Source organism: Prionailurus viverrinus, chromosome B2 (genome assembly GCF_022837055.1).
Source record: "Prionailurus viverrinus isolate Anna chromosome B2, UM_Priviv_1.0, whole genome shotgun sequence".
NCBI lineage: Eukaryota > Metazoa > Chordata > Mammalia > Carnivora > Felidae > Prionailurus > Prionailurus viverrinus.
The window spans coordinates 76,376,588-76,404,555 of NC_062565.1; the positions used below are offsets into that span (position 1 = coordinate 76,376,588).

At 39.1% G+C, this 27,968-nt stretch overlaps 1 protein-coding gene across 1 annotated transcript; it reads right to left on the reverse strand.

Moving 5' to 3' along the window:
• Window positions 1–644: 644 nt before the first annotated feature.
• Window positions 645–27,965, reverse strand: TBX18 (T-box transcription factor 18). Its single transcript, XM_047860101.1, has 8 exons — window positions 27,659–27,965; window positions 26,299–26,503; window positions 24,021–24,122; window positions 20,853–21,024; window positions 12,572–12,739; window positions 9,025–9,089; window positions 2,922–3,016; window positions 645–1,369 (listed from the first exon to the last, which is right to left on the reverse strand). Exons 1-8 carry the CDS (start codon window positions 27,963–27,965, stop codon window positions 645–647), a joined length of 1,839 nt encoding a protein of 612 aa, XP_047716057.1.
• Window positions 27,966–27,968: the final 3 nt, after the last annotated feature.

Below are 27,968 nucleotides of genomic sequence, written 5' to 3' on the forward strand. Positions count from 1 at the left end.
GGTCATGGATTTTTACAGAACCAAGGTCATCTACTATCTGTGACAAACAAGAGCAAGCAAGAACACAAAAGCTAATCCTTCATGATTACAAATACCTCAGAACTAATACCAAGACCTCAACTGGCTTTTGCATTTTAGGTTCTCACATTGTGCCCAAGAATAACAGAAATCACAAGACTCCGTGTGCTGGTTACTGTTAGTTATCAACACTCAAGTATGAAACTGTGTAGAGCATTTTTCTGATAAATTAAGTTATAAGTCTTGGTCTGGTTAGTATCACTGCCAAGTTTTAAGTTTGCTGTTTGGTTTTTAAAAGAGTCTGAGAATTTTGGTTAAACATTATTACTTATGCCAATACTCTGTGCAACTAGACGAAATGGGTGGGGGGGAGGGAGGATGTGGTTTTGTAGGCTGCAAAACTTCACATGCTATATACGGTATATGTATATACCATAGATAATTACAATCTCACCATGAGAAAGTCAAAACACTCAGTGAGCCTTCACTTCCTATTATATGTAAATCTTACAAGCTACTGATAGTTTCTTTTCATATTGCTTTCAAAAAAAAAGAAAAAGAGAAAGAAAACAAGAAAAGAAAATACATTAGACCAATCTGAATATGGTTTAAACTTCAAGGATTCATCAGACCATATGTGCAGACACTTGAGATGATGACAGAGTTAAGCTTCCTAGGGTCCTGGAGTCAAAGAAACTCTGCTGACCCCCACTGCTAAGCAGGTGCACTCCTTCCACAGGGGGCAACATCTGCCGATCGGTCATGGTCCCACTCGGTGAGGACCCCAAGAAACTTCCTTGGGAAGAAACAATTTTCTCAGGACTGGCAGCCAGCTTGGGGGATGTAGAGAAATTATATCCATACAAGGCACAGGGGCTGTGTAACCTGAAAGTGTTATAGGAACCCTGATGGGTCTGGTTAGCAGCAAAGGCGTTGCTGGAAGGTGAAGGCATGATGTACTGGAGCTGGGGGGACATCCCCGAAATCTGCATGGACAAGCTGGTCTGTGGGCAGCTGAAAGTGTCCCCATCAGCGCCGCCCATGGACATGTTCACAGAGGTGCTGCTGCTCACGCCCACATAGGAAGGAGTCCTGGGCGCGGCGAAGGTCTCGCCGGTCTGGTTGGTGAGCCTGTTGTAAGTCTCGGCCAAGGATGTGCTGTATCGGTTGAGGGTGAGGCCAGAGCGGGCACAGGCAGAGTAGTCAGCTGGGGCCAGGCTACACAGCTGGCTGGTGTTGGGCCCCAGATGGAAGGCAGGAGAGGAGCAAGGGGAGCCAGACAAAAGATGAGGGTGGGTGGCAGGGACACCACTCCCAGAGCCTTGGAGCAATGTGGAGGAACTCGTACTTCCTACAAAAGAAGTTGAAATGTAAAGAGCAACGACTCTACAGCCATGTCTGCCTTTCGATTTTGTGAGCATGAGCAAGACACAGCTTGTCACAAGGAAGCCTATGCTGAACAACGAAAAGGAGATGTTTTTGTCTCTCAAGGAATTACAACTTAACTGAATTCCGACAGCAACATGTTAGACACAGATCCTCTCAATATTCCCAAGGCAAATGATCTCCCCAGGCAATAATTTTTTGTTTTTACTGCAGAGGATATTAGGACACTGCCACATAGAATTTTCACATTTTCTCCCTCCATCAGCTTTCCCAAAGGCTTCGGATTTTTCTCTAATAAATATTACGAATACTGACTTTTCTGGCAACTTTATAAATTTCATCTCACTCTGTATCATCTTCAGAAAGTATAGTCATCATCTGTCTTCTTTCCTTATTTTACTTTTTCAGCAGACCTTGCTCTGGGTCGATATGTTTTCTTGCAAGAAAATAGAAGTAACTTAAAGGAAAGAGTCAAACTGGTCAAAGACACATCCTGCCTCAAACACATCTGCAGCTTCCCACCAAAAGCTTGTGTGCATCAATGGCTGTACCCCAGAGGGCTATTGCAAGAAGACAATAGTCTAGAACTTCAAAAATCTTATTTCCAACCAGAAAACAGGTTGGTGACTCACATGCTAACACGAGAGCAAAGGCCCACCATATAAACAGTCCTTTGAAACAGAGAGGGTGGTTAACCCTGGGTCCAATCAATAATGGTGGTGGTGGTCCTCTTCCCCTCTCTGGATTCGCTGGCAGATTGATGTTTGCAAACTTGACAGAAGTTAGGGGGAGAGGAGAATTCCAACAGGCTGGACAGGTTGTAAAGCCTTCATTCCTCCAGCAACAGTGTTTTATATAGCTTCTCAAAATAATCTAAAAGCCCAAGCCGGTCAATGATAATTATCTAAAACCCAGCATGTTAATTGTCACCGGGTTGCTGGGCAGGATCAGGCATAAAAAGCCTGAGTGCAGGAGTGGGCTGAGCTTCCTACCTACTGAGCAGAGAAGGAAGCATCATTCCTTGGCATGCAGCTCTCCATGAGGAAACACTAGCCTGAGCTTGGGGGTAATACTCAGAGGTGAGCCAGAGGAAGTCTGCCTGAGTGTGCCTGACCTTCTCAGCATAAATCCAACAGGAGAACCGTGTCTACAGGCAATGCTGCTGAAGGAAGTGAAGAAAGAAGCTGGCAAGAAAGGGTGAACTGGGACCACCACTGGCGACTCCCTGCGCAGTGCGCCTGGCACAGGAGCTCACAGTCCGATGCTAATTTTAACAAGATGTTTAAGGGTGACATAAAGGTCGTGAAATATATAAACAGCCTAAAACATCCAAGACTTCACCTATGACCATTTTTCTGGTCCCCATCCTCATTCCACACAGAAGAGATGGATCCTGTCACAAGAGGATGTTGGTAATGAGGTCACCATTGTAGATGCAAATGACTCATTCATTTTTCAGTGCCCGAGCTTCCAGTCAAGAACTGGCTGTATCTATGACCCAGGAGACTTTGTTTTACCTTGCTTGGGAATTCCAGGGATATCTTCAAAGGTGAGAGTCCGCAGTGAAGGTCTCCAGAATGCGTATGACTCCACAAGGGCTTCCAAACCCATTCTAAATGGAAGGATCGGGATGGAGGCGGACAAAAGAAGCCTAGTTAGGAGCAGTTGGAGCTTTCGGCAGTAATAAGCAGCTCAGAAAACATCACCGGTGTTGATGGTGGCCCCCCCACATTGGTAGGGTAGGAGTTTGGCACAGGCATGAAGAAATGCTTCAGAGATGGGCTACATTCTGTCACCAGGTGCACAAGATGATGGAAACCACCCAAGATGTCCTGTTAACATTCTCAGAAAACTAAGCCGACCTCGGAGAATAAAAAGCTGTCCCTCTGTGCTAAGGAACTGAGGCGAAGAGGTCCATCCTAGCTGATGTGAGTCCAAGGCCCTGCTGGGATCTAGAATCCACCCTCTTTCCCTGTAACATTACTTCTCCCTCTGATGAGCAAGGCTTTGCGACAAAAGCATGACCCTGTAAAGCCAATTTTGCTGAAGAGGCACTTCTGCCCATCATTCAGTGCCTCAGTAGCCAACTTTAGAAGAGCACTCATCCAAAGAAAACTGACTACTCTCTGGGGGGCGCAATCTCCACCACACCCAGTAGAGCCAGGATGGGCTCCCCTCCAGCAACAGGGAGTCCAGGAAGGTAGGAGGCAGCACTGACCTCTCAGCCCAACATGCAGAAGGAGCACAGGAAGGTGATCTCACAGGCTGGTGTAGTATCTGGGGCTAGTATCAGCATCATTCTTTTCAGGCCTTTACATACACTTAATGAATGGATACTTAAAGACACAGGACAAGTTGGTTGTAAACCATTTACATGAAATACGTATATTTGAAAACAAGGGTAACTACTCTAAATACATACATAAAGGTATGTATGTATCTCCTACCATAAGTGATTCAGAATCTTCTTCTCCTTATATCAGATAACTAAGTCCTCTATGTTCTGGAAATGAGGCGCTTCACTCACCCATTCTCAAGACCTCAGTCTTCCCTCAACTACCACAGCCCTAAGCGATTTGTAGGAAATGCCTGCTTTCTGAGTGTCCAGCAATACTCAGACATCTCTTGTGACTGTCAAACACACTTTTATTTAACACAGATAATCTATATTTAATGCAAATGTTAAAGATCAGGTCTTTCTCTAATAGCTTGCGCTCAACTTGCTACTTCCTCTGGACACCTTGCATCCCCAAATAAGAACTATGAACAAAGACTACAGGAACCCCCTCATCCTGGAGTCATATCACCTACATGACATGGGGAAAACTCTCTAAACACTCATAGTGAGTGCTATATGCAGATAAAAACATCTTATACAACTTGCCCTACTGTTCTAAGGTTTTACACACTGAATTTACTTCCTTAGAGTGTTCAGAGTATAGAATCTATTAACTTGTTGACGTCTATCATGACTCCACGGAGCATCACTACCACATCTTAGTGATAGAAGGGACAGCGATATGTGTGTGGATGGGTGGTGTGAGTACCCATCACCGGTTGCGTGTATGAGCCATCCTCACGTGAGCCCAAGCATGGAGCTGACTCATCTCTCAAGTCGTAAATTCAGGGGGTGCTGCTCTTAAAGCACTTCAAAGAGCCATCACCAGCCCCACACAGGTGCTAGTACTGGGCTTCCAAAGGGGAGAGAGGGGAACAGAGTGGACCCTGCACATGCCTTACACCTGGGCTGCACTGAGAGTTGAAGGGCAGAATCTGGCTTTGGATATAATCAGTGTTGCACAGAGAAAGGATTATTTCATGGTAAGAACACTGGATTGGGGGTCAGGAGAATTGGGCTGTGGCTGCAACTCATTAAAATTCATTGTGTGACCCTAAGTAAATGTTTTAACCTCCCTGGACTTCAGTTTCCCACAAAGTGAGGATTCTTTACAAAAGCTCTGCCTCATTTCCTAGCGCTAAAATTGTTTGCTACTAAGTGATTTTTCCAAAACCAGACATCATATCTGTGGCTGACTACAAGCCAAATGCAAGATCACTCTACTCAGTAATATTTTACATACATGAAAGTATTGATTTGGGGGCAGTTTGGCAGCTTGGTCAGTCCCAAAACCCATGTAGCCTGCAGGTTGCATTTAATACTCAACTAATGAATGCTGGGGACTACTTATCTGATTCATCTATATTTAGCTTGTACTCAGTTTTTATGACTTTCTAGAAACAAGCTTTTTTTTTAATCCTAAAGAATGTTAGGATGCAGTTTTGTATAAAACTGCTTTTTTATTACCACATGGATGAGTTCTAGTAATCACAGTTCTAAGTACTAAGGATACCAAAGTGGTCACGGAGTGGTCTCAAGGGGAGTTTGCTAAGAGGTAATTAATAAGCATCCACTGGACTTAGACATGTATTAACTGCAGAGATGTGCATTATTGCATTATCTGTTTTAGCCGTGTAAACTTTACTATGCTTCAAATACAAATCCATAGACCAAATTCTTGGGGAGACGTTATTGATCATCACAAATGTATAATCCCAAGCTTTAAAGGGATGCTCTGAAGGTGACATATCGACAAGTCAGCTGACTTGGAGCTATCGATATTTTTCTCGAGGCTGCTGTTTCACACTGCAAGTTCCAGAAAGGATTTCAGATATTGTGCAGGAAACAGTTATAAAATATTTATTAGCTGAATCTGGACTTTTTAAAAAAGGCCTTCATTTTCTCCAGTAATGGAGACTTTTCCCATCTAGTTAAAGAAAAGATAAAAGCACCTCCTGCAGGAGTGTAGCCAAGGCGATAATTTATACAAGATGCCTTTGAACAATTTCCACATTTTATCACCACCCTAATTTATGCTATCAAATGGCCAAGTTTATTTAGTAAAATGGTTATGTTTTTCCTGAAGTATTTAAAGCAGAGAAATTTCTGTACCTTCCTGAGTAAAAAATTTTATAGGGTCAAACCCAAGGCCTAACTGAAGAATGAAACTATTCTCAGCACATAAATTCTCTTTCACGTAGCAAATGTCTTGCAGGAGAGCTTTTAAGGGTTGAAGCTACTGATTCCTATAAAATAGGCTGTGGAGCCATAAATAACCAGGAAGGGATAATTTTTAATTAAAGCAAATTGTTTTATAAAGTTTAAAAAATCACAAGTCCATGTTTATTTCTTGTCCTGCTTAATTTGTTTATTTCATGTGTGGGGAAAAATAAAAACAGAATTTATGTTAAAAAGTAGTATCAACAAGACAACACAACCAGGGGTATTAAAGAAATATAATTAACTTTTTCTCTTGGGCTTTCTTCTCTATTTCTGTGAAAAAAATATCACTCCTTCCCCAAGCCCTCAACACCAAGGCACCCTCCAAGTCTTACATATAACTTACTCTTTTTTTAAAGGAAAATAATAGGTAAGTTAGAAATCTTCAAAGCTGACTAAATCCGCTCCTCTATACATGTGTTTTTGCATTTATCAATAGAAAATGTTAAAATTAAATTTTTAAAAAGAGGATATTGATTTATAAATATTTAGCATTCCAAAATAAGGACTGAAGAGCTATCTATCATAAGCAGGAAAACTAATTTTAATAAGCTAAAAATTAAAATTATTTACTTCACTAACAAAAAGCTATAGATAGGCTCAACATGTTTTTCTTGTACTGCGACACTGCTTAAATAATTGGCGCAAACAAAAAAATTTAACAAAGTGTTAAAACTTAAAATTTAGTAAGTGTTAAAACATAATTCATTATGTTCTGTATGTCCATTAAAAACTAAAAATTTTAGGGGCACCTGGGTGGCTCAGTTGGTTGGGCATCCTACTTCGGCTCAGGTTATGATCTCTCGTTGCGTCCGTGAGTTCGATCCCTGCCTCAGGCTCTGTGCTGACAGTTCAGAGCCTGGAGCCTGCTTCGGATTCTTTGTCTCCCTCTCTTTCTGCACCCCCCACCCCACACTCTGTTTATCTCTCTCTCAAAAACGAATTAAGAGTCAGTAAAGAAATAGGAACAAGCACTATGGATGCGACAACTCTATACTTGTAAAACAAAGGGAAGGAAAAAATTCATATCAAACCTAGTATTTTGACTTCATGATACCAAACAAAGACTTAGTTTATTTTCACCAAACCCACAGATTTTTTTTCACTGACCAAATTTTAAAAACCCAATGTTTTTCATTATGCTGATGTTTCTAGAATTCTTTGTGAAAACTTGTCACATGCATCTTATCATCTCACTTCTATTTGTAGGCTCATTCACTATTGTTATCTATCCAAAATACACCTTTAAAAATATTTTTAAATGTATTGCTTCAAAAATGAACCGACAGTATACAAGCAATGTGATTCTCCCAGTGTTGACAGCAGTGATGTGTTTGGTAGGTTAGTCCTATAGGAGAAGCTGGACACAGTTCCTGGCTATATATTCTTTACGCCTCAATGCTGCCTTCCTGGAGTTTCAGCGAGTTTTAATAAATGTATTCTCTGCTTTAAAAAAATAATGAATTGGAAGTAATGTAAGACTCTTAAATGGATAAATACTATACTGCTATAACCAAAACCACAAGAAGATTCCATTAAGTGCTTGTCCAGGTAGAAAAGAAGTCACCCCAAAGGCTCCCTTCAGTCCCTCACCAGTGACCACCTCGGTTACTAAATTATTCAGCTTTTAAAAACTCCTCTGAACAGCAAAGTTAACTAAGAGCTAATATAACAGCAAAAGCCAAGCAAAGTTTTCTCCACACTGAAACAAACATCTAAAAAAAGACAGAATAATTTCAATATATCAGACAACAGGTATTATAGGAATACCTGCAAATCTTCCTACAAAATGAAGAATTTCAGAGGGAATTATTGGCCAGTCCTGTTATTCGTCAGTCTTGTTGATCTACCTGCACTAAGTTAAAGGCTACTCCACTCTCAGTGCATTTCAGCTGCATTTTAGTCCTCCCATTGCACGGTGTTTTAACAATGCCATTGCATATGAAGATGAAATCAAACCTCTTCAAGCACTTGAGTGTATTCTGAGAAAAAAAATCTCTGTCTGCACCAACCTTGCCTGATTAATCAACTGGAAGAATGAAAAATCTGGACTACTACCTGATTGTTTCCTCTCAACAATTTTAAATCAAACAGTTCCTAAAACAAGATAATTGGGATTTTGACTTCCTATAGACACAGCCTATGAATACCAAGTTTTCAAGAAGTATTAGAATAATTTCTGGAGTAAAATTATAAAACTTTATCAAATATTTCTTTCTAAAAGCAAAATGCTTTTAAAAACATTTAAGGCAAAGCCTTACCCTGAAAAGGCCTCTGGAGACCGTTAGTCTATTATAACTGTTACTATCAATACTTATCTTAGAAAATGTTGCACCAAACTATTGGAATAGAGTCATATCAATAAATTCAAAAACCCTTGGCACACAGACTAGGGTGATCTGCTTTTTTGATAAAAGTAATAGAGTGGAATTCATTATTGTAGCTCTCCCACTTAGTACAAACACCATAAAACACGCCACAGAAAAAATAAACAAGTGTGTGGCTGTCAGCGGAGCCAAGACAAATTTGGAAACTAAAGAATACCAGCTCTCTTGGCAAAGGGGAGTAGTTTCATATTCTAGTTGGAAATCTGAGGGAAAGAGAAACCCTATCATGTTCGAAAGACAGAATCAATAGATTGTTGTGATATCACTAAGCAAATTCTAAACCGTGAGCAGATGCACAGAGGCTACTGACTTAGAATACTGAAGCCCCAGGGCCTGAAAGGCAGGCTATTGATTTGAGATACTGAAGCCCCTGTGCCTAAAGGGCAGGTCTCCTCAAGCCCCCTTCAGAGGTGGCCTGCACTGTGCACCCTGAGAACTTCCATTTTTCAGCCAGCATCACACATCAGAGTTCACCTTAGGAATGGGCAGACCCCAGCACTAGACCCAAAACTAAGTTACCTCCAAGGCCCAGTGTTAGCGACAAATTTTAATCCTCATCAGAAAATGATTTCAAAATCATGTCAGTAAATTTAACTCTTTACCTTGTAATGGAAAATTCACAATAAAAAGCCAAATATATTTATCAGAGCCAAAATGCTCTTCACTAAGACTTACCGGTTACGCCCAGAGTCTCGAAAGCCTTTGGCAAATGGATTCCTATCTATCTTCAGGCGAGTAATCTGCAGAGCAGGAAAAAAGTCATATCAAATATTAGAAATGTCAAGGAAGTTTATTAAAGACAGAAATGGTAGAAGAACTACAAGTAATTCCAAAATTGACTCTCCCCTATTTCTCAGGTATTTTATTATTTTAGCTGCAAATCAAAAGAAAATTTCAGAAATCACCTAGACATTCATCTGCTAAGAAAAAGACAATCCCCATCCATACTCAAACTCTGTAAATAACATTTGTTTTGCTTTTAATATCACTAGAGAAGGAAATTCTGAATCTTCTCTTGATAACTTGTCCTTTGTTTTCAATCCCTCTGAACTAAAGCACTTCCCTTTAACTCTGTGACATGGTTTAATCCTATTTTTATTGGTAATGGATAACAGCTAATATCCAACTTCTATTTATTCAAGTTATTTATATGCTTGAATGCTATTAAGCTTCAACATATTCCTCTCTTCTTCTGAAGGTAATATACACTTCTTTAACTTTTCTGCCTTTGTATTTTTCTTTGTCTCTCTTTGTTTTTTGGCTTTTTTTTTAAGTTTTTTTTAACGTTTATTTATTTTTGAGACAGAGACAGAGCATGAATGGGGGAGGGTCAGAGAGAGAGGGAGACACAGAATCTGAAACAGGCTCCAGGCTCTGAGCCATCAGCCCAGAGCCTGACGCGGGGCTCGAACTCATGGACCGTGAGATCATGACCTGAACTGAAGTCGGACGCTTAACCGACTGAGCCACCCAGACGCCCCTCTTTGTCTCTCTTTGAATCATCTTTATGGCTCTCATCTTAAAGTTTTATTCTTTCCTGTTTTTTTTCTGTTGAATCCTGACCTGGTCAGAGCAATATAGTGAATGTCTAACCAGAGGTAACCCTACTGGAAGACTCTAATGAAATTAAATCCTCTTCATGTAGTAGAAATAAATGATGTTTTAATTTTAACTAAAATTTGGGGGTAGAATTTTTACAGATGGCCTAATCATTTCCATTAAACATATTTTTTAGTTATACCATCTTGTAATTGACACTAATAAACAACATCTCATCTATTTCTTAACAGATCTGCACCTTGCCCAAAGGAATTTACAGCCTATTTTCAAAGAAGCACATCATGCTTTGTTTTTTATGCTCTTTGGTTTAGTGGAATCTACCAAGTTAATGAACATACTTCCGATGGTACCATTTTGGCTAAGGACAAAAGAAAACTATTGGATAACACTAAGGCCAAAAAAAAAAGGGGGGGGGCATCTTTGAAAAGTCTTCTGCAGTCCCCTATATTGTCCTGTGTGCTCTGTGCAGTACCTGAGATACATGTGCTCCACATGATACTGTCTTAGTATGTGGATAAACCTACCTTATAAAGGATATAATGTAAAGGTTTGCTAATTAATTCAGCATGACTGCCATTCTGTCATTGATGGAGTTCTTTATAATTCATTATGGCTTAATTCTTTGTTTATTTAAATAATATTTAAATAACATTAAATAACTTAAATGTTCATTTAAAGTAGTATTTCAAAAAAGAGTACAGATTTATATAATGGTGCCTTGTCTGAATAGAGATATACTACTATTATCATTATTTTTATTCCTGAGTGCATACTATGTATGCTGTAGTGAGAATTTTATACACATATTTCATTTAATTCTCATGGCAATTTATACATAGTTATTATCCCAATTTTATGTTTTTTTTTAAACTGAGGCTTAAGTTTCCTATGGTTTCATAAGGTTACTTGGCAATAGAATTAGGCTGGGACTCTAGGCTTCAGAACCCATGCTAACCACCAGGCTAAGCTGCCTACCAATTTTCCATGAGTTCTTAAAAATAGTAGCCAAGAAGATAAAAAATGATCATTGCATTTTGTCATTATCAATTTCCTTTCTAAGTTTCTTACCCTATTAATTGATTGATTTGTCAATGTTTATCAACTGGTGTTAGTCACCAACATGTACCAAAAGCTTATTGTATCTTGTTTATTGTATCACAGAGGCTGGGAGAATACACACATTTGACATGGCTAATTTGTTTGTGCTTGAGACAGAGAAAGAGGCAGAGAGAGAGAAAGAAGATAACTGGGGTTCCTTAAAAGGTAGTGAATATCTCAGCTCTTTTTCTCCCTATGCATTTTTCCTAAAACAAAAAAAAAATTCATTATCTGCACCTAACATATTTTAAGAATATCTTCCTAATAATCTCCAGTCCTTCTAAAGGTTAATTTCATGCTTGTTTCTAAAAGTCTATATAAAAGCATGACAACGGGAATGAGAGAACGGGACATCTTCAGCTGTGGGGCTGGCATCTCCCCATGGATGAGAGGGGATGAGCCTCCCAGCCCTAAAGTAAGATGCAGAGGACAGAATCCAAACCTCCTCATAAGCTTTAAAACAACAGAAACCACAACAGAGTTTAACATCTAACTGAGATGTAAATAAACGTAATAAGTGGAGAGCTAAAATAATTCTGTTGATCACTAAAACTAAAGAAGAAAAAATCTACCACATACCATATCAGCCTCAACTACATCACAATTTTTTATGAAAACTCGCTGTAACTGCATGGACTAAAAAATTGCCTCAAATCAATTTTCCACTTACTTGACACAGCCTTAAAGAAATACATACACTTACCAATATCAAAAAGAAATACATCACCTCTGAAATTATTACTAATTTTATGAAAAGATTACTCCACAATTGATCTCTCAGCTTATAAGCCTATGTATCACCCTCTGTCACAATTAAAGCCTATCTTGAAAGAAACAGCCCTTGGGGCGCCTGGGTGGCGCAGTCGGTTAAGCGTCCAACTTCAGCTCAGGTCATGATCTCACGGTCCATGAGTTCGAGCCCCGCGTCAGGCTCTGGGCTGATGGCTCAGAGCCTGGAGCCTGTTTCAGATTCTGTGTCTCCCTCTCTCTCTGCCCCTCCCCCGTTCATGCTCTGTCTCTCTCTGTCCCAAAAATAAATAAACGTTGAAAAAAAATTAAAAAAAAAAAAAAGAAAAAAAAGAAACAGCCCTTTTTGTATATGTACCAAAATGACTATATAAGATAAATGCCTCTGAAATATTTCCTATAATACATGGATTATAGTTTTAAAATAATGTGTTATCTTTCAAATTCTACTTGTTTATTTCCTAGGCAATCTTTCATATTCTTCTTGTCTATTTCCACATGCTTTTTAATTTTAATTATGACTTTATAATTCAATATCTCAAAATGGAAAGTAAACCTACATTGCCAGTCATGAGACACATTCTTGTCTAAAGAAATTCTCCTGATAGTAGCCTTACTTGGAGAATCACAGAAGAATTATTTTTATACACACACACACACACACACACACACACACACACACACACACCCTGGATGTCTCATATGGCAAATGCTTTATGACAGTTGGTAACACTGAGATACAGTGAAAAGGATAGCTAGCTTTCAATTTACCCCTGAAACGAAAAGTCTAGAAAGATACAAATTCTGAGAACAATACCTGCTGATTCTGATAGGCAGTGACAGTCGTGAAGACAGTTTCTGGGAAGGAGAATGCCTTTACTCCCTCCCCAGATGGAACAGGCTTGATGGGAGAAAGATCATCCCCGCAGTCTTTACGGATGACATGGACTCGTGGTTGGTATTTGTGCATAGAATGAAGAATAATCTGTATCAAGGAAAGAAGGCCAAAAATATCAAGAACTTCTGCCCAGTCTTATCACCATGACTAAATATTTAATGTGTAAGAAAAATTGGCAGAAGTGCCAGTTTAATAAAGTATATCAAAAAAATAAATAAAATATATCAAAATTGTAGAGGAAGGGCTAAGAAGTTATTTGTAAAATATGCATAAAACTACAAAAGGAAAAAGAGAGTCATAATTTTGGTGGAACCCTGTGAATAATCATGAACTTAACATCTAATTTTCTGTTTCTGAAAACACAAGAATAAATTCATCAACATTTTATTTTTTTTAATTTTTTTAAATGTTTATTTATGTTTGAGAGACAGAGAGAGACAGAGTGTGAGTGGGTGAGGGGCAGAGAAAGAGAGAATCTGAAGTAGGCTCCAGGCTCCAAGCTGTCAGCACAGAGCCCAACGCAGGGCTCAAACTCACATACTGTGAGATCATGACCTGAGTGAAGTTGGACACTTAACCAACTGAGCCACCCAGGTGCCCCAACATTTTATTTATAATGAGCCAAACGGAACACAAAATCCAAATCAGTAAAACTAAAAATGAGATTTAAATGATTATTTAAATTCCACCACAATCATCCCCTAAAAATAAGTATTTGCACACCAAGGTTTTTCTTAAGAGAGCATTTTTCCTCTATTGGTGATGACAACGTGCCTATTCAAGGGCAAAAGGAATTTTAAGAACACCCAAGGGTCTGCCTTGTGTGTGGCTTGCAATATCCCTGGTTTGCCCAGAGAACCCAGTGTCTACACCTTCATGACAATGAAACTTTCAAAACCCAGGCACCTGGGGATGGAAAAGCTAATGCACTCAGACTCTACTAGGGAAATCTGATAATATGGTTCAGCTACCTTCTACCCAACGATTTCACTTCTGAGAATTTATCCTAAGGAAATATTTCAAATCCAAAACAGCACTTCATGTGGAATAGGCAGTGTACCATTTATAATGGTGGAAAAACAATAAGCCACATGAGCAGATTGGTTAGGTCAATGAAAGTCTATACAATGGGATAGGTGTTATTCAGCCATTACTAAAGCCTGTTTAGGACATTTTTAACCACAAAATAAAATGCTTCGGTTTAAACGTTAAATGTTCCAAGTTTATAAACTTATCACAATTATATGAAAATAGACAATAAAAAGAACCCACCAAAAGCTATGAACAGTGGTCATGTTTAGATGATGGGATTGTGGGTGAATTTTTTTCTCCTTCTGTATACGTTTTATGCTTTCAAGGCATAGGAGGTAGAGTAAAGAAATATCCTTGTCCAGTGAAATTTTTTATTTGCTGCTGAGAGTCCACAGTCAGGTATTCATTAATTAGTTCAGTTAACAAAGCTATATCTTTCCTGAGTTACACAATTTGAATTCAGACTTGGGAGTTTGGGAGTTAAGAAAAGAAATACTTAAACAAAGTCTTGGAAAAACACAGTGATTGACCTGCCTCATGTTTTTCAGGATGCAGACAGTTTAATGAAGCCAAATTCAGAATATTCGGTCAGCCCTAAAACAAACAGCTCTATACCTGGAAAGCATGTTTGCTACCATAAGAGGATGTCTCTACTCCCAGGCAGTAACGAGCACAGTGGTCAATTTTGTTTTGTTTTTCACCCTAAAATTTCCTCTCAGGAGAGGAAATGCCTGGGTGGCGGATCTAATGATAGTGCCTACCAGACCCATTTGATGGGAAGGCGGTTAGTCGTATAAGGAAAGGGTAAGGGAATACAATAGCTCTCATGGTCACGTGTGGACACACACAGGAATCTGCAGCCTCTGGAAAAGTCTCTTTCCAGATCTAAAAAAAGGACAGAATTTCAATAACCCATTAGTGGCTCACAAAAAATCAATTTAAAAGGTCTCAACAAGAAACTTTTTAAAATTTTTTTTTTTAACGTTTATTTATTTTTGAGACAGAGAGAGACAGAGCATGAATGGGGGAGGGGCAGAGAGAGAGGGAGACACAGAATCAGAAGCAGGCTCCAGGCTCCGAGCCATCAGCCCAGAGCCCGATGCGGGGCTCAAACTCACGGACCGTGAGATCGTGACCTGAGCTGAAGTCGGACGCTTAACCGACTGAGCCACCCAGGCGCCCCAACAAGAAACTTTTTAAATAAATAAAATTATAAAGTAGAAACATCGAGTGTGCTCCTTATAGTAAGGATAAGTACTGTTTTGCAAAACATTGTTCACTTTGTGTGTGTTTACTTACACTAGGTCATAATGTAACATGTGCGTGTGTGTGGTTGTGTGAGCCAGGTAAAACACAAATGCAAGATGTATTCTAATGATTCTAATGATCAGTAAATTCCAGAGAAGAAAAAATGGAGAAAGCTACCTCACATCAAACAAACAAAAATAAATACATAGCTAATTTTGGAAGACTAGAATAAACTAACTTGGAATAAAGGAAACTAAAACTGATTTGGGTTTCTGTTTACTAGTCAATGAACGTAGGTTCTGATTTTATGAAGTCTTTGTTCTCTCAAGCAGATTTCTCCATATTGCTATATATACTTAAGTTTTATTTCCTTCTTTATATCCTTACAGAATTTCCAAGATGACCTAAGGTGGGGTATACTGGAGTAAGGTATAGAAGTAGCTGATGTATGCCTATGTTTGCACATTAAATGGCAACTGCCTATAGTAAACTGGAGATCGATCATTCAAGCAAAATAACGTGTTTTCAATATTATCTATACGGATTTAGTATATTCCTGGACGTTTTCAGGTAATGCTAAACAAGCCTAGCTCTTCTGAATACAATAGCATTATTTGCTTTTTAATGATCTATCAAACTTACAATGATGAGTGGTCAATAACATTTTCCTTATTTAATAGAAGAAATAAAACCAGGAGAACTATTGGCCTTATAAACAAGGAGCCCACCATGATAATGCTGAAACTTAAATAATTATATCGGATCTGCATGTACCATGCATGCTCTCTGTTCTGTTTAAATGGAGGATTTTTTTGTTTTCTTTTTGGCATTACCTAGTAACATAGATAGCTACATGGACTAATGTTCATAAACACAGTTTTCTTTGATACACATTTTTTCCACTTTAAAGACACTAGTTCTGAGTCAAAAGAAGCATGATATACTTATCTCTAGTATGAAGGGCCTAAAGTGCCTGAAGTTTGACAGACAGGCCAGCTGTGCCTTATAAAACAGCTCAATAAGGAAACATTACCTGCTGACTCTGGAAATTTTCTAGATGACCTAAATGCCAGTGTTGGAACAAGTCAAGTAAAGGGCCGAGGAAGAGCAGATACTTAGCTCCCTGCATTATTGGTGATGACTGGTACTGACTCATTTTAAAGGTAGGGGTCAAGACAGTAACATCGGATCACAAGCTCCATGGCAAGATGGCCTTGGTTTTGTCTCAGATGTGATGCTGAATATACAACACTCCTTACAAATATGTACTTTCAAGTTCATCAGCTCATCTGATTCACTCAAAATCCTCTGGTTCTACTAAAACACATGAGAAAAACAAGCCTCAGAGCATGAAAGTGACATGCTCATGAACATGAACATGTTGGATCTCCAAGCTGTTACAAGTTTTTCTCAAGGAGATCTTGGTAATCTCCCTTGTAATGCCTTGCTTCCCTACCTGAATCTCAAGCAGAAATGAAAGAGGGTGAGGACAAACTTAGAGCTACGGTGACTATGTCACCAACCCTTTGGCAGCTGAGAAAGAGACCCTCCACAGGTCTCCTGACTATGGCAAGCTGGCCATGCTTCCTTCCAAAGCACCCCAGCACTGTGGGTAGGAGTCCTGCCAATGTTTAAAGACACCATTACCTGTTAAACGTCTTCTAATTTTTCAGAGATGTTCATGTAAAATGTGTCCCTCCAGACAACAAACTCCAGATGAACAGGGAACCATGCACATGATGAGAAGGAAATACCTTACCCAAGCATGCTAACCATCTACACATGGGTAGCCCAAGGACCAGTCTTGGCTGTATACAATCCAACGTAAAGCTGACTACAGATTCGCCATGAAGTAGAGATTATAAAGTCTTTACAACATTCAAGGATTAGTTGTGGAGGGGTAGGACATTCCAGCCTAGATTCTCTTCAATATTCTTCTCTAGATAATCCCTGGTATTTGGAAAGATGAAGTCACATTGAGGAAAACCTAGTAGCACATAACCTCATGTCTCATGCAGTTCTAGGTTCAGTCACAGCCCTGTGAAGATTTGAGTCCTATGTTAAACACACTGTGTTTCATGAAAGTCCCAAGTCTACATGCAGTTCTCAGGTCACTATGTTGAATGCTTATATACTTTTAGAAGAGTAAAACTGGGAGGTGAGAGGCCAAAAAAGGTAAGAAAGCAAAATTCACCTCTAATTTGTGTCTACAGCTTGATTAATTAGAAATTACTATCACTTCCTTCAGAATTTGCAGTTAGGGGGACCTTCACCATCTGATGACAGAGGGGTGAGTTCCTAAGAGGTCTCGGAGTCAAGAAAAGGACTACTGAATTAGAAAGTTCCACCATAATGGCACTACTATCTTCCTAGATGCTGAATCACATCAACAATAGAGTAAGAGGGGCACCTGTGTGGCTCAGTTGGTTAAGCATCTGACTCTTGATCTCAGGATCCTGAGTTCAGGCCCTGCATGGGGCTCTGCACTAGGTGTGAAGCCTACTTAAAAATAAACAAATAAACAATAGAAGGAGGAACAATTTCCTAATCTCCAATCTAACCTCACTTGGGGTCATCAAACTGAGTCAAAAAATACAATAGACACCTTCTTCATGAAGCCTTCCCAATCTCTCCTGGCTGAAATAATGTGGCATCTGTATTTCTCTGGGCAGACAGCATGATCATCTGTATGCATGTCTTCTCTCCCCATCTAGGTTAAATCACTGAAGGCAGAGACTATGGCTTTCTACATTATAATACATTTTACAAAGTCTTAAAAAATATTTTTTTAAGGGGCACCTGGGGGGCTCAGTAGGTTAAGCATCTGACTTCAGGTCAGGTCATGATCTCATGGTTCATGAGTTCCAGCCCTGCATCGGGCTCAGTGCTGACAGCTCAGAGCCTGGGGCCTGCTTCAGATTCTGTGTTTCTCTCTCTGCCCCTCCCCCACCCATTCCGTGTGTGTGTGTGTGTGTGTGTGTGTGTGTGTGTGTGTGTCTCTAAAATAAACTTGAAAAAAAATTAATAAAAATAAATTTAAAAACATATAATTTTTTAAAGATAAATAATGGAAAAGAGCATCTTCCCTCCTACATTCCCCTCTAGTATCAACTGATTCATACATTTTTACCATGTACAAAGGCAATTTTCTTGCTTCCAAAATAGGTACATATCTTTATCTCCCTGTTTCCCACACTCATTAATTACCTACCCTGTATTAAAATATTACATCCTGCCATAACCTTAAAAGAAAAATTTCATTGATAGATGACACATTTCTCTAGATTTTTACTGTTTTCTATGTTTTTGTTTTTCGTAAAAGTGAAATATTATAATTATTTAGGTATAAGCAACTGAATTTCAATTGCAATGTATTCTTTTGTGTTTAAACAAATGCTATGTGATGATTAATTTTATGTGTCAACTTAGCTGGTCCATGTTCCCTAGATATTTGGGCAAACACAGTCTGGATGTTGCTATGAAGGAATTTGTAAATTTTTTAAGTTTATTTATTTATTTTTGAGAGAGAGAGCATTAGAGCAAGTAGGGGAGAGGCAGAGAGACAGGGAGACAGAGAATCCCAAGCAGGCTCCATGCTGTCAGTGCAGAGCCCAATGCGGGAATCGAACTCAAACTCACAAACCATGACAAGACCTAAGCCAAAATCGAGAGTCAAACATTCAACTGACTGAGCCACCCAGGTGTCCCAGTGAAGTTATTTTTTAGACAAGGTTAATATTTAAGTCAGTAGACTTTGAGTAAAGCAGATTACCCTCCATAATGTGGGTGGGCTTTATTCAATCAGTTGAAGGCCTTAAAAGAAACAGACTGAGGTCCCCTGAGGAAAAAGGAATCCTGCTTTGAGACTGCCTTCATGCTTGAGATGCAGGATCAACTCTTCCCTGGGTCTCCAGCCTGCTGCTGTAGTTCTGGCACCTACCAGCCCCCACAATTACGTGAGCCAATTCCTTAAATAAATCTCTCTCTATGTATATATTTATACACATTCTACTGGTTCTGTTCCTCTGGAGAATACTGTTTGACAGAAAGTCTAATGAGATTACAAACTTTAAATTATATACATAAATTACCATATCTACATCAAATATTGCAGATACATTAAGTATTAGATATAAAGCCAGTTACCTGATGTGAAAAATTTAGAATTAGAAAGTGATTTAAATTATGGAAAGAAGTATGTACTTTATATATGACAGTGTATAGTTTTTAGACCCAATTATCTCTTTAAAAGATATATTCTTAAACTGTAGGACTCTGAAAAGTAGAAGATACTTAAGCTTTTGAAAACAAGTCACACTTAACAGTATTATTTTTAAATTAAAAAAATTTGTTTAACGCTTATTTATTATTGAGAGACAGAGAGACAGAGCATGAGCACAGGAGGGGCAGAGAGAGGAGACCCAGAATCTGAAGCAGGCTCCAAGCTCTGAGTTGTCAGCACAGAGCCTGACGCAGGCTTGAACTCACAGTGAGATCATTACCTGAGCTGAAGTCCGACACTCAAGCAACTGAGCCACCCAGGCGCCCCTATTTTTAAATTTTCTATTCTAAAAACAAAAGACCCCTCAATGAACAGGCTGGCAATATTTCAGTCCGCTCCCTCAATGAGACAGAAGAAACTAGTGTTCCTTCCCTGAAGTCAAGTGAAAACTGTTACAACTTGACTGTGTAAATAAAGAATAAAAACAGAAATAACTACTGCACTAAAATACAGAGCATGAAGTTGGATTCAGAAATGAAATCTACTATGTTGCTTTTCTGATTTTTTTTTTTTTTTAAGTAGGCTTCACACCCACCACTGTGGGGCCTGAACTCAGAACACTGAGATCAAGACCTTAGCTGAGATCAAGAGTCAGGCCAATTAAGCCCTCTGATTTTGTTTTCAATCATAAAAGGCAACAAACAAACAAAAGCAATGTAAAATAGATGTGTCTTAAAAATCTAGATACTGAATTTGTACCACAATGAAATTTATACTTGAATGTTTCTAAGGTCATTGCTTAAGATACTATCTAGCAGTTTACAAATCATACCCCGTCATAAGTGTATTACTAGGTTATGACAGTTTGCATTTTTGTTTGAAAAGATTTGCTTATAAATATGCTATCTTTATGTTACACTTTGAAAAATGAACTAGTTGATATTCGATATTCCTTTTATGTATGATGTGTTCTTCAAAAGATATTTCAATCCTGCCTCAATCAAAACCCTCTCAAATAACAAAAACCTAATAGAAATGCTAGCTTTTGATGGAAATCAGCATGTATCCAGAGTTACTTATTTATTAAAATAATAAGGTAGAAATATTGCCTACGAATAATATTGCATAACAATAAGGCGTTAAAAATCACTATATTATTGGAATGACTGACTTTGATTTACATATGTTTCAGCAATTTTAAGACTAAAAAGAATTGTTACTGTAACATTTTGACACATTAGATGAGATTATAAAAATGGGACACAAATAGTGTAAGCCTAGACCATTACTGAGAAGCAATAAGCTTCAAGAGGGAAAAGAGCTAGATGCAGGCAGGACACAATAAACCATTATCCCTGTTGACCCAACTCCTAAGTATTCATAGTCAGACCATAATAATTAGCACCTTATAGGGTTTCAAACATATGTTTTGGCTAAAAAAGTCTGCCTGAGATTCTTTCATTTTAATACAAATGCAGTATCTAGTTTTAACCTATTAAATGTTTCATAGGATATGCTTCAAGCCACAGGCGTAGTCTCTGATGCAAATATAACCTTGATTTTGCACAGATTAAGCACATGCTGACCAACCAAGAGAGGAATATTATGATCTGAGAGAAGTTCATGCCATTCAGTCAGACACAGTACATATATGTCTATACCACCAATGGTGGCACCTTAGGGAAGCCATCTACTCACATGGCCTTGGTCATCCAGTTCATTGTTGGTGAGCTTCAGCTTGTCAAAGCTGATCACTTGTCTCATCCAAGTTTCCCCGGAGGCAGGCGAGTCCGGATGAATGTACACCCGCGGTGGCACAGGGGAGTCAGCATTACCCGCCACCATCCATTTAGAGCTGTGGTAAACATACCTAGAAGGCAATGACAAGGCTCAGTATATAGAATATTGCTTTCTTGGAATTTCCAAGTCAGTAGAATCAGACAAACTGAATATCTTATTTTTTTTAAGTCTAAAAAACAATTTGTTCTTTACATCCAATACACATAAAATAACATTTCAAGCACTTTTCAAAAACTCTCGGAGGTAGCCGTGATTTACAGACCTTTCAGAGCAAGTGATGTGTTAAGGGTTTATGCACATTATCACCACCATAAATTCAAGTATCTTCATTCTTATGATTCACACTTATTCACACTAGACATTCCGTCTGCATACTGATATTTTCCATTTTTCATCTGGATATTCAATTGACATGAAGAAACTATTAAGTTGTCAAGCTCACCTTTAAGTGAATCTCAAAACACCTTGAGAGCTATACCTTTAAAGTGCCCCACTTCCTTTAAGACCACTTCCCATTTTAGGAATGTACAGGCTGATGAGGTCAATGGTAGAAAGGCAAGGGGAAACTGTCAAAAGTTCTATACTTTCATTTTCTTAGAAAAAAAGTTTAGCTATTATCATTTAGAACATTTTTCTAATTCAATTAAGCTAAAAATTGCAGATAATGTATTAAGTTTAACTTAAAAATTTTGTATAATGAAAAAATGTAGGTCTTTATAGCCTATATTTCTCTTTCTCAACCCTTATAAGAAAATTCTTCAGTTTTCAAATTCCACTAATAAAAATATACATCAAACTTTGAAAATAAGGGCATATCTAATTAATATTACTTTTCAAATAAAGAGACCAAACATCCTCTTCTGTTCATTTAAGTGTTTCAAATATATTGACTCCATAAGAACAATACATTTAGATAATAATGTTTTAGGTAATAAATAAGATCATATATTCAATCCTATATTCAGATTATCATTTATTAATGTTAATCTAAAATTCACTAATTCAAAAACTAGAAACTAGTATATGATGATTCACTTAGAAAAGGGTATAAAATTAAATTACATACTTAGGTGTTTTCCTTCCATTTGTATTTTAAAATATGACGTACAATTTAAAGCAATAATTTGTGAATAGTCTCAGAGAATTCTACCGGTGTTATATGAAAATTTCTTTTAGAAATAGCATGACAGATTTTCATAACATCTCTGGTAAGGCTCTCTGTTTCAACTAATGTCATATATTTTATTCTCTTTTGAGCTCAATATGCCTTCTATTCTTTAATTCCTTTCCTTGGGGAAAAAATATAAAATCACAAAATTAAAAATAATTTTTAAAAATTTCCCTGAATTGGTATAATGAATTAGGCTTTTGTGAATATTAATTTTACATTACAATAAATCACAAGGATTTTTAACAATCAAATATCACTCTTTGATAGCAGAAAATAACCAAAAAATTTTTTCTACTACTCCTAAAAAAGTTAGAAAATAAAATGCAAATCTTAGAAATTCAAGAAAAAAACTGCACTATAGTTATTCCAAAAAAATCCACACCCACCAAGAGAATACACATTACATGTTACATATTCTTTGTGAAACATTCTTAATACAACTGCTAAAACCAAACTTCTTGGTAAGCCTTGTAAGTGAAAACAAATTAATGATTTACAATTTGATCTTTAAAAATTTGACATCTTAATACTATACTTGCAAATACTATACTAGCAAATTTTCTTGCTGTATGTGAGGATAATAAGAATCAATTAAGTCAAAGAAACCACCCAAAATACATGAAAGATATTTGGAGAAATAGGAGAGAAGTTTGGAAGAGAAAGGAATAATTTCTAAGCTCATTAAGAATTACATTATCTTTCTCAACACAAAAGCCAAATTAGAATATGGATTTTTAAACCAAGTATATTTAAGGACTAAACGCCTTCTAGCTTCTACCACGTAGTAGATAATTTTAGCAAACTCCTTAATGAGTTGTTTAATTAAAATCAGTAACAATACAAAACACAAATAATAAAACTGTCTTTTTTATTACCCATCCTCTTAGCATTCCATGTGCGCCTGTATTAATTGAATCTGTATACTTTTGACATGATAAGCCTGTTTCAAAAAAGTACTCCCTAAATTTTAAAAAGTGATGAAAACCAAATCTGACTTCATCAAAAAACTTACTAAATTCTCTAGCTGTTTATAAAAATTAAAAAATACATAGAAACAAAGAAGAACAAAATTTAAAGCAGCATCTTCTGATCTTCTACTCGAAATTTCCTTTTTTAAATGTTAGCATTTTTAACTCCTCAGGAAAGTAAAAAGCATTGTCATTGAAAACTGCTGATTGGCTTATTTGCAGAAGAAAAAGAGCAGAGGTAGGTTTGAAACTGAAGAATGTGTATCTTTTCCAACTTTACCTGATATCCAAATAAATATATACTCTTTCAAAATCTAAATGTTACAACATTCTTTTTAAATCTACTGTGTTAACTACTAACCAAAAAACAACGGTTAACAAATTCATTACCAGTTTAAAGATGTCCTAATATCGTAATGAATTAGGAGATTCTATTTCCTAAATTATAAAAATCCTCAATAATTTTCTAATATTAAAGGAAAAAAGCCTACCAACAATTATGATTTTGAACATAACAAGGTAAAGGGAATTTCTTTAAAGATCGAAACAATCACAAAGAAAATGAAACATTTCGTTGAATATTATGTATACCTACAAATTTAACATTTCCTCTCAAAATCCTAATTGAAAAGTGAATCATTATAAAAGACACAGTTTAGCAACACTAAACTAGCCCTTATTTAAAGTTATCAATACTTAAAAAACACTTCTTCTGTATCTGTTAAAAGCAAAACAAAAATTAAGTTTCCACATTTACTGTAAGAGAAGGCACCATCTGGGCTACTGGAACTGTCGGGAGTTGGGTTATAGATCTAGAAATTCTACAGGCTTCTGGAAACAAACATCATAGTTATCACAGATGAAACAGGCATAGCCTGTAAACTCCTAGCATTTTCTTATCCTCTTGTATCCATCTGATCACTGTACCTGTATCTTTTGTTGTCCACTGGCACAATGTCCATGGCAATGTAATATTGCTGGTGAGGATCTAGTCCTGAGATCTTCACTCTCATGGCTGGAAACATGCGCCTATGCATACGGAGGGGAGGAAAGAGGTTATGTGTTTTGTTTTTGTTTGTGATTAGGCATGGACAATGAATAAGCCAAGAAACCTAGGGAAACCTCTCTGTTTTTCATAGGGAAAAATTTGTAGCATTCACTTTGGTAATGTAATTCAAAGAATCAGAATACAGGACACATCACAACTGAGGCTTTTAAATATAATCTGTTGTACACTGTCATGCACCGTGTTTACTGAAATGTCAGTACAGCTTAAAAGGAAAAGAACTGTACACTGAAGGAGTAACAGCACTAAAAAAAAAAAGCAGCTTATGTCTTAAACAAAAATCAATAAGCGTATTTACTTTAATAATACGAATAATAAAATGTTCCAAATGGTAGAAATAGAAAATCTGAATTTGTACAAGTGATAAAATATATTATAATGTGAAATTTTAAAAGGGTTATAAAAAACCACAAGGAGCCAATGTGCCATGCTATAACCAAACAATATGTTCTTTATTGAGACAGGACTTCCTGTCTGCAGCATGGTAAAGGTGAAGTGCAAAAGTTGCTCTAAATTTGAAAGGTATAGTAAAACTTCTTTATTGAAAGCAGAAACTAAACACAATGTATATTTACCAAATCATTCCTTCCCCCACTATACCCTGGAAATACTTTCTTATTTAGCTGCACTTACTCAAACTTTGCTAATTAAAACAAATGAAAATCTGCATTTCTCTAGGCTTCCCAGAGATGCATATCAGAGATGCATATCAGAGATGCTAAAGTACACCCAGCTATCCTTTAAAAAGGATACAGTAGCATGAGTAGAACAGTAAATTATTGTATATTAAAAAACAAATAGAGCAGTTCTCTTTTTTTAAACTTTCACCTAGAGATTTATGTCTAAGACCCTGCCAGTTAATCTAATTTTTGCTAATTTAACCTTGTAACACAAATTTTAGTACTGTTATTTACTAAAAACTTTTTCTATAACACTAATGCCATTTAAGACCACTTCCAGAGTAAAGAAAGTCCATTATTCCTAACTAGGCATGAGAACAGTTTAATATGCTGCTGTTTTAGTGTTATTTCAGTGCACCTGTAAGATAAAGGGTAAAGGTCTTTAACTACATCCTTTATAAGACAACTGTTGCTTTGTGTTGTTGAAGACTGAATTTGGATCATTAATAAAAGCTCTGTGAAAATGTAGAAGGTAGCATATGGATTCAATAAAATATGTTTTTGTAATTTCTAATAAGTTTGGATACTTTTATGCTATCCAGGTTTTTGCCATGTGTATTCCCTGAAAGAGTTGCTGTGCTTTTTAAAGTTCTTTTTTAAGAAGATATTATTCATAGATTTCACTGCACTAAATGAAGTGAAAACTTTAACATGCAAATACGTCTGTGCTTCTCAACTTAATGGTATCTGCCCAACAAAACTATTTATTTTACTAATCAGTGTGCAAATTTCACATTTTCAAAAAACAGATATAACTTCTTACATTTTTGCGTGTGTGGTATCCTTCAACAAATTTAGGCGAATGTGTTAGATTTCATTTAGAAAAAAAATGGAACCATGTAACTGGATCCACCAACAGAATGGTTTTTAAAAACCGGGTAATTATTTTTGCAGCGATTGTACATGTATTACTGATAATTCCAGTAACTTTTCATTCTAATATAATATCAAAATAGCACAAGACGTTCTTACATTGCTAGGAAATCTTCTGATAAAGAACCAACTTGGAAGTCCAGAGTCTTTTTTAAAAAAGAAGCAAATTATACTTTTCTAAAGAGTAAACTGCGCTTTTTAAAAAAGGACGGGTTAAGAAGAGTCGTCTGTTCCGTAGTTCCGGAATCGATAACTAGAGCCTAAATAAATACGTGGACAGACGTAAACAGAACCACGAATTTGGAACTACCCAGCACACGGAGTATCAACCGCAACAGCCACCGCTTCGGCGGGGACGGTGATTTTCTCCCTAACATCCAAGAGGGCGGCGGGGCTGTGCCCCTCACCGACTGCACTGCGGTGTGGGCAGGCAAAGCCAGTCTCAAAAGTGAACCACAACCCGGGCCTTGTCTTGTCCGTACAAAAGTGCTAACCAGAGACTCCACAGCTCTGCAGGCCCTCCTTCTTCCTAACCCATCGTGGGGTGAGGCCAGGGCCGGGGCGTTCGCGACAGATCGCCCTTTACCTGCCCGCCTTGGTGATGATCATCTCCGTGCCGATCTCGTGAAAGCGCTTCCAGAGCTCTGCTCCCTGCAGATCCACCCGCGGGGCCTGCGGCGAGGGCAGCGGGGTCCCCGGCCGTGCCAGGGCGGGCGCGGGGGACCCCTTCGGGGATCCTCCGGGGGACGCCAGCGGGGAAGCGCCCTGCAGGAAGCCGTCCTCACAGCCGCCTGGGCAGCAAAGGGCAAAGAGGGGTAACTGGTGAGGGTTTTGAGAGGGGAAGTCGAAAGGGGAGACTGACTCCTGGAGGGCGGCTGGGGAGACCAAAAGGACCAGGAAAAAAAGGGGGAGGTTTCGTGCCTTCGGATTCTTCTAACAAACTGGTCCAGGAGTAGACAACCGCTCTGCCTACCAAAGGGACTCGACGTGCAAGCGGAACCCCCGAGTCCCAAGGCACGAGGGCCGCGTCCACTCCTCCCTCCGGGCCTCCGCCTGGTCAAGGCCCCAAAATAAGTTTCGCGCCGCTTCCAGGGTCTAGATAAGTGCCCAAAAGAGTCTGAAATGGGTTCCGGAGTCCAGACCCCCAGTGCAAACCCCGGCAAACCCGAAACGCACGCTGCAAAACCGCCTGGCGTCTGGATCCCTGGTCCGAAGTGCCTGGGCCTCCCTTCCCGTTAGGCTTCCGAGGCGGCTCGCTTTGGGCCCGGCCGGAGGCATCTTCTAGAAAGCTCTTCAGACTCCACTCCCGCCAAACTCCCCGACCGCCCTGAACTCCTTAGCCAAGCAGCGAAGGGATGAGAAGGGAGCCAAAAGCCAGCCCACGGTGGCCGTCGGCCTTGGTGTCGGGAATCCAGAGGGGAAGGGGAAGGATTCGGCTACCCCTCGGGAAACCACGTTTGCAAATACACCGCCCTCTTCCTGGTTTGCCCAAACTGTTTAGGGCATTCGTTCCGGTTTCGGGGGGGGGTTATGCCGTCGCTCCCCCCACCCCCTTGTTTTTAAAAGTTAGGAAAGAAAAAAGAGCACCCATTGGCTGGAACCCCAAGGGAGGCAGATGCGGAAGGCAAAGCCCTACACCGCCAAGAGCCGAAAAGAGCAGCGGCTGAGGGCGCGGGTCGCCAAGTGGGCTGTGGCAGCCTGAAATGCAAGGCTAGGAGCGGCATTTTAACCTTCTGGAGGGCGACCAGAGTTGAATGGCGAGAGCGGCCAGGGCGGCTGTGAGCTTCGCGCCGGGACACCCAAAGCCAACGCGCTGATGGCAGAATTGCCTCAGGCACGGACGGGTACCGCGCGCGCGCACTCCTACAACTCGCCGAAGTTCAGATTCCCCGCGGGACCGGGAGGGACGCGCGGGGAAGAAGTTAGGCGGGAAAGGGCCGACTCACCCACGGCTCCCCGGGAGCCGCAGCTCCGTTCCAGGTCTGCGCAGCTCCGGGCGGGCCCGGATACCGCCCCGGCCGGTGGCGGGAGTGCAGCGCCTTCGTCTCCCTCAGAGGATCCCTTTTCACCGGCGCCACCGCCGCGGCTACAGCCTCGGTCATCTACGGCCCCCGCAGCCTCTTCCGCGCCCAGCTTTCGTCGCTTCTTCTGAAGCTGTTGCTGCTTCTCGGCGCCTATCAGCGCCTCCACCGAGAAGGCGTGCGCCTTCAAGCTTAGCATGCTGCACGGCGAGCCCCTCCGCTTCTCGGCCATCCC

Bases quoted from the DNA above. Each gene is read 5' to 3' on its own strand.
- TBX18 (XM_047860101.1), bottom strand. From the start codon at position 27,965: ATGGCCGAGAAGCGGAGGGGCTCGCCGTGCAGCATGCTAAGCTTGAAG. The intron at 26,504-27,658 runs GTGAGTCGGCCC...TTTGCTGCCCAG, and splicing joins CGGCTCCCGGGGAGCCGTGG to GCGGCTGTGAGGACGGCTTC. The intron at 3,017-9,024 runs GTAAGTCTTAGT...CCTTCCATTTAG, and splicing joins CGAGACTCTGGGCGTAACCG to AATGGGTTTGGAAGCCCTTG.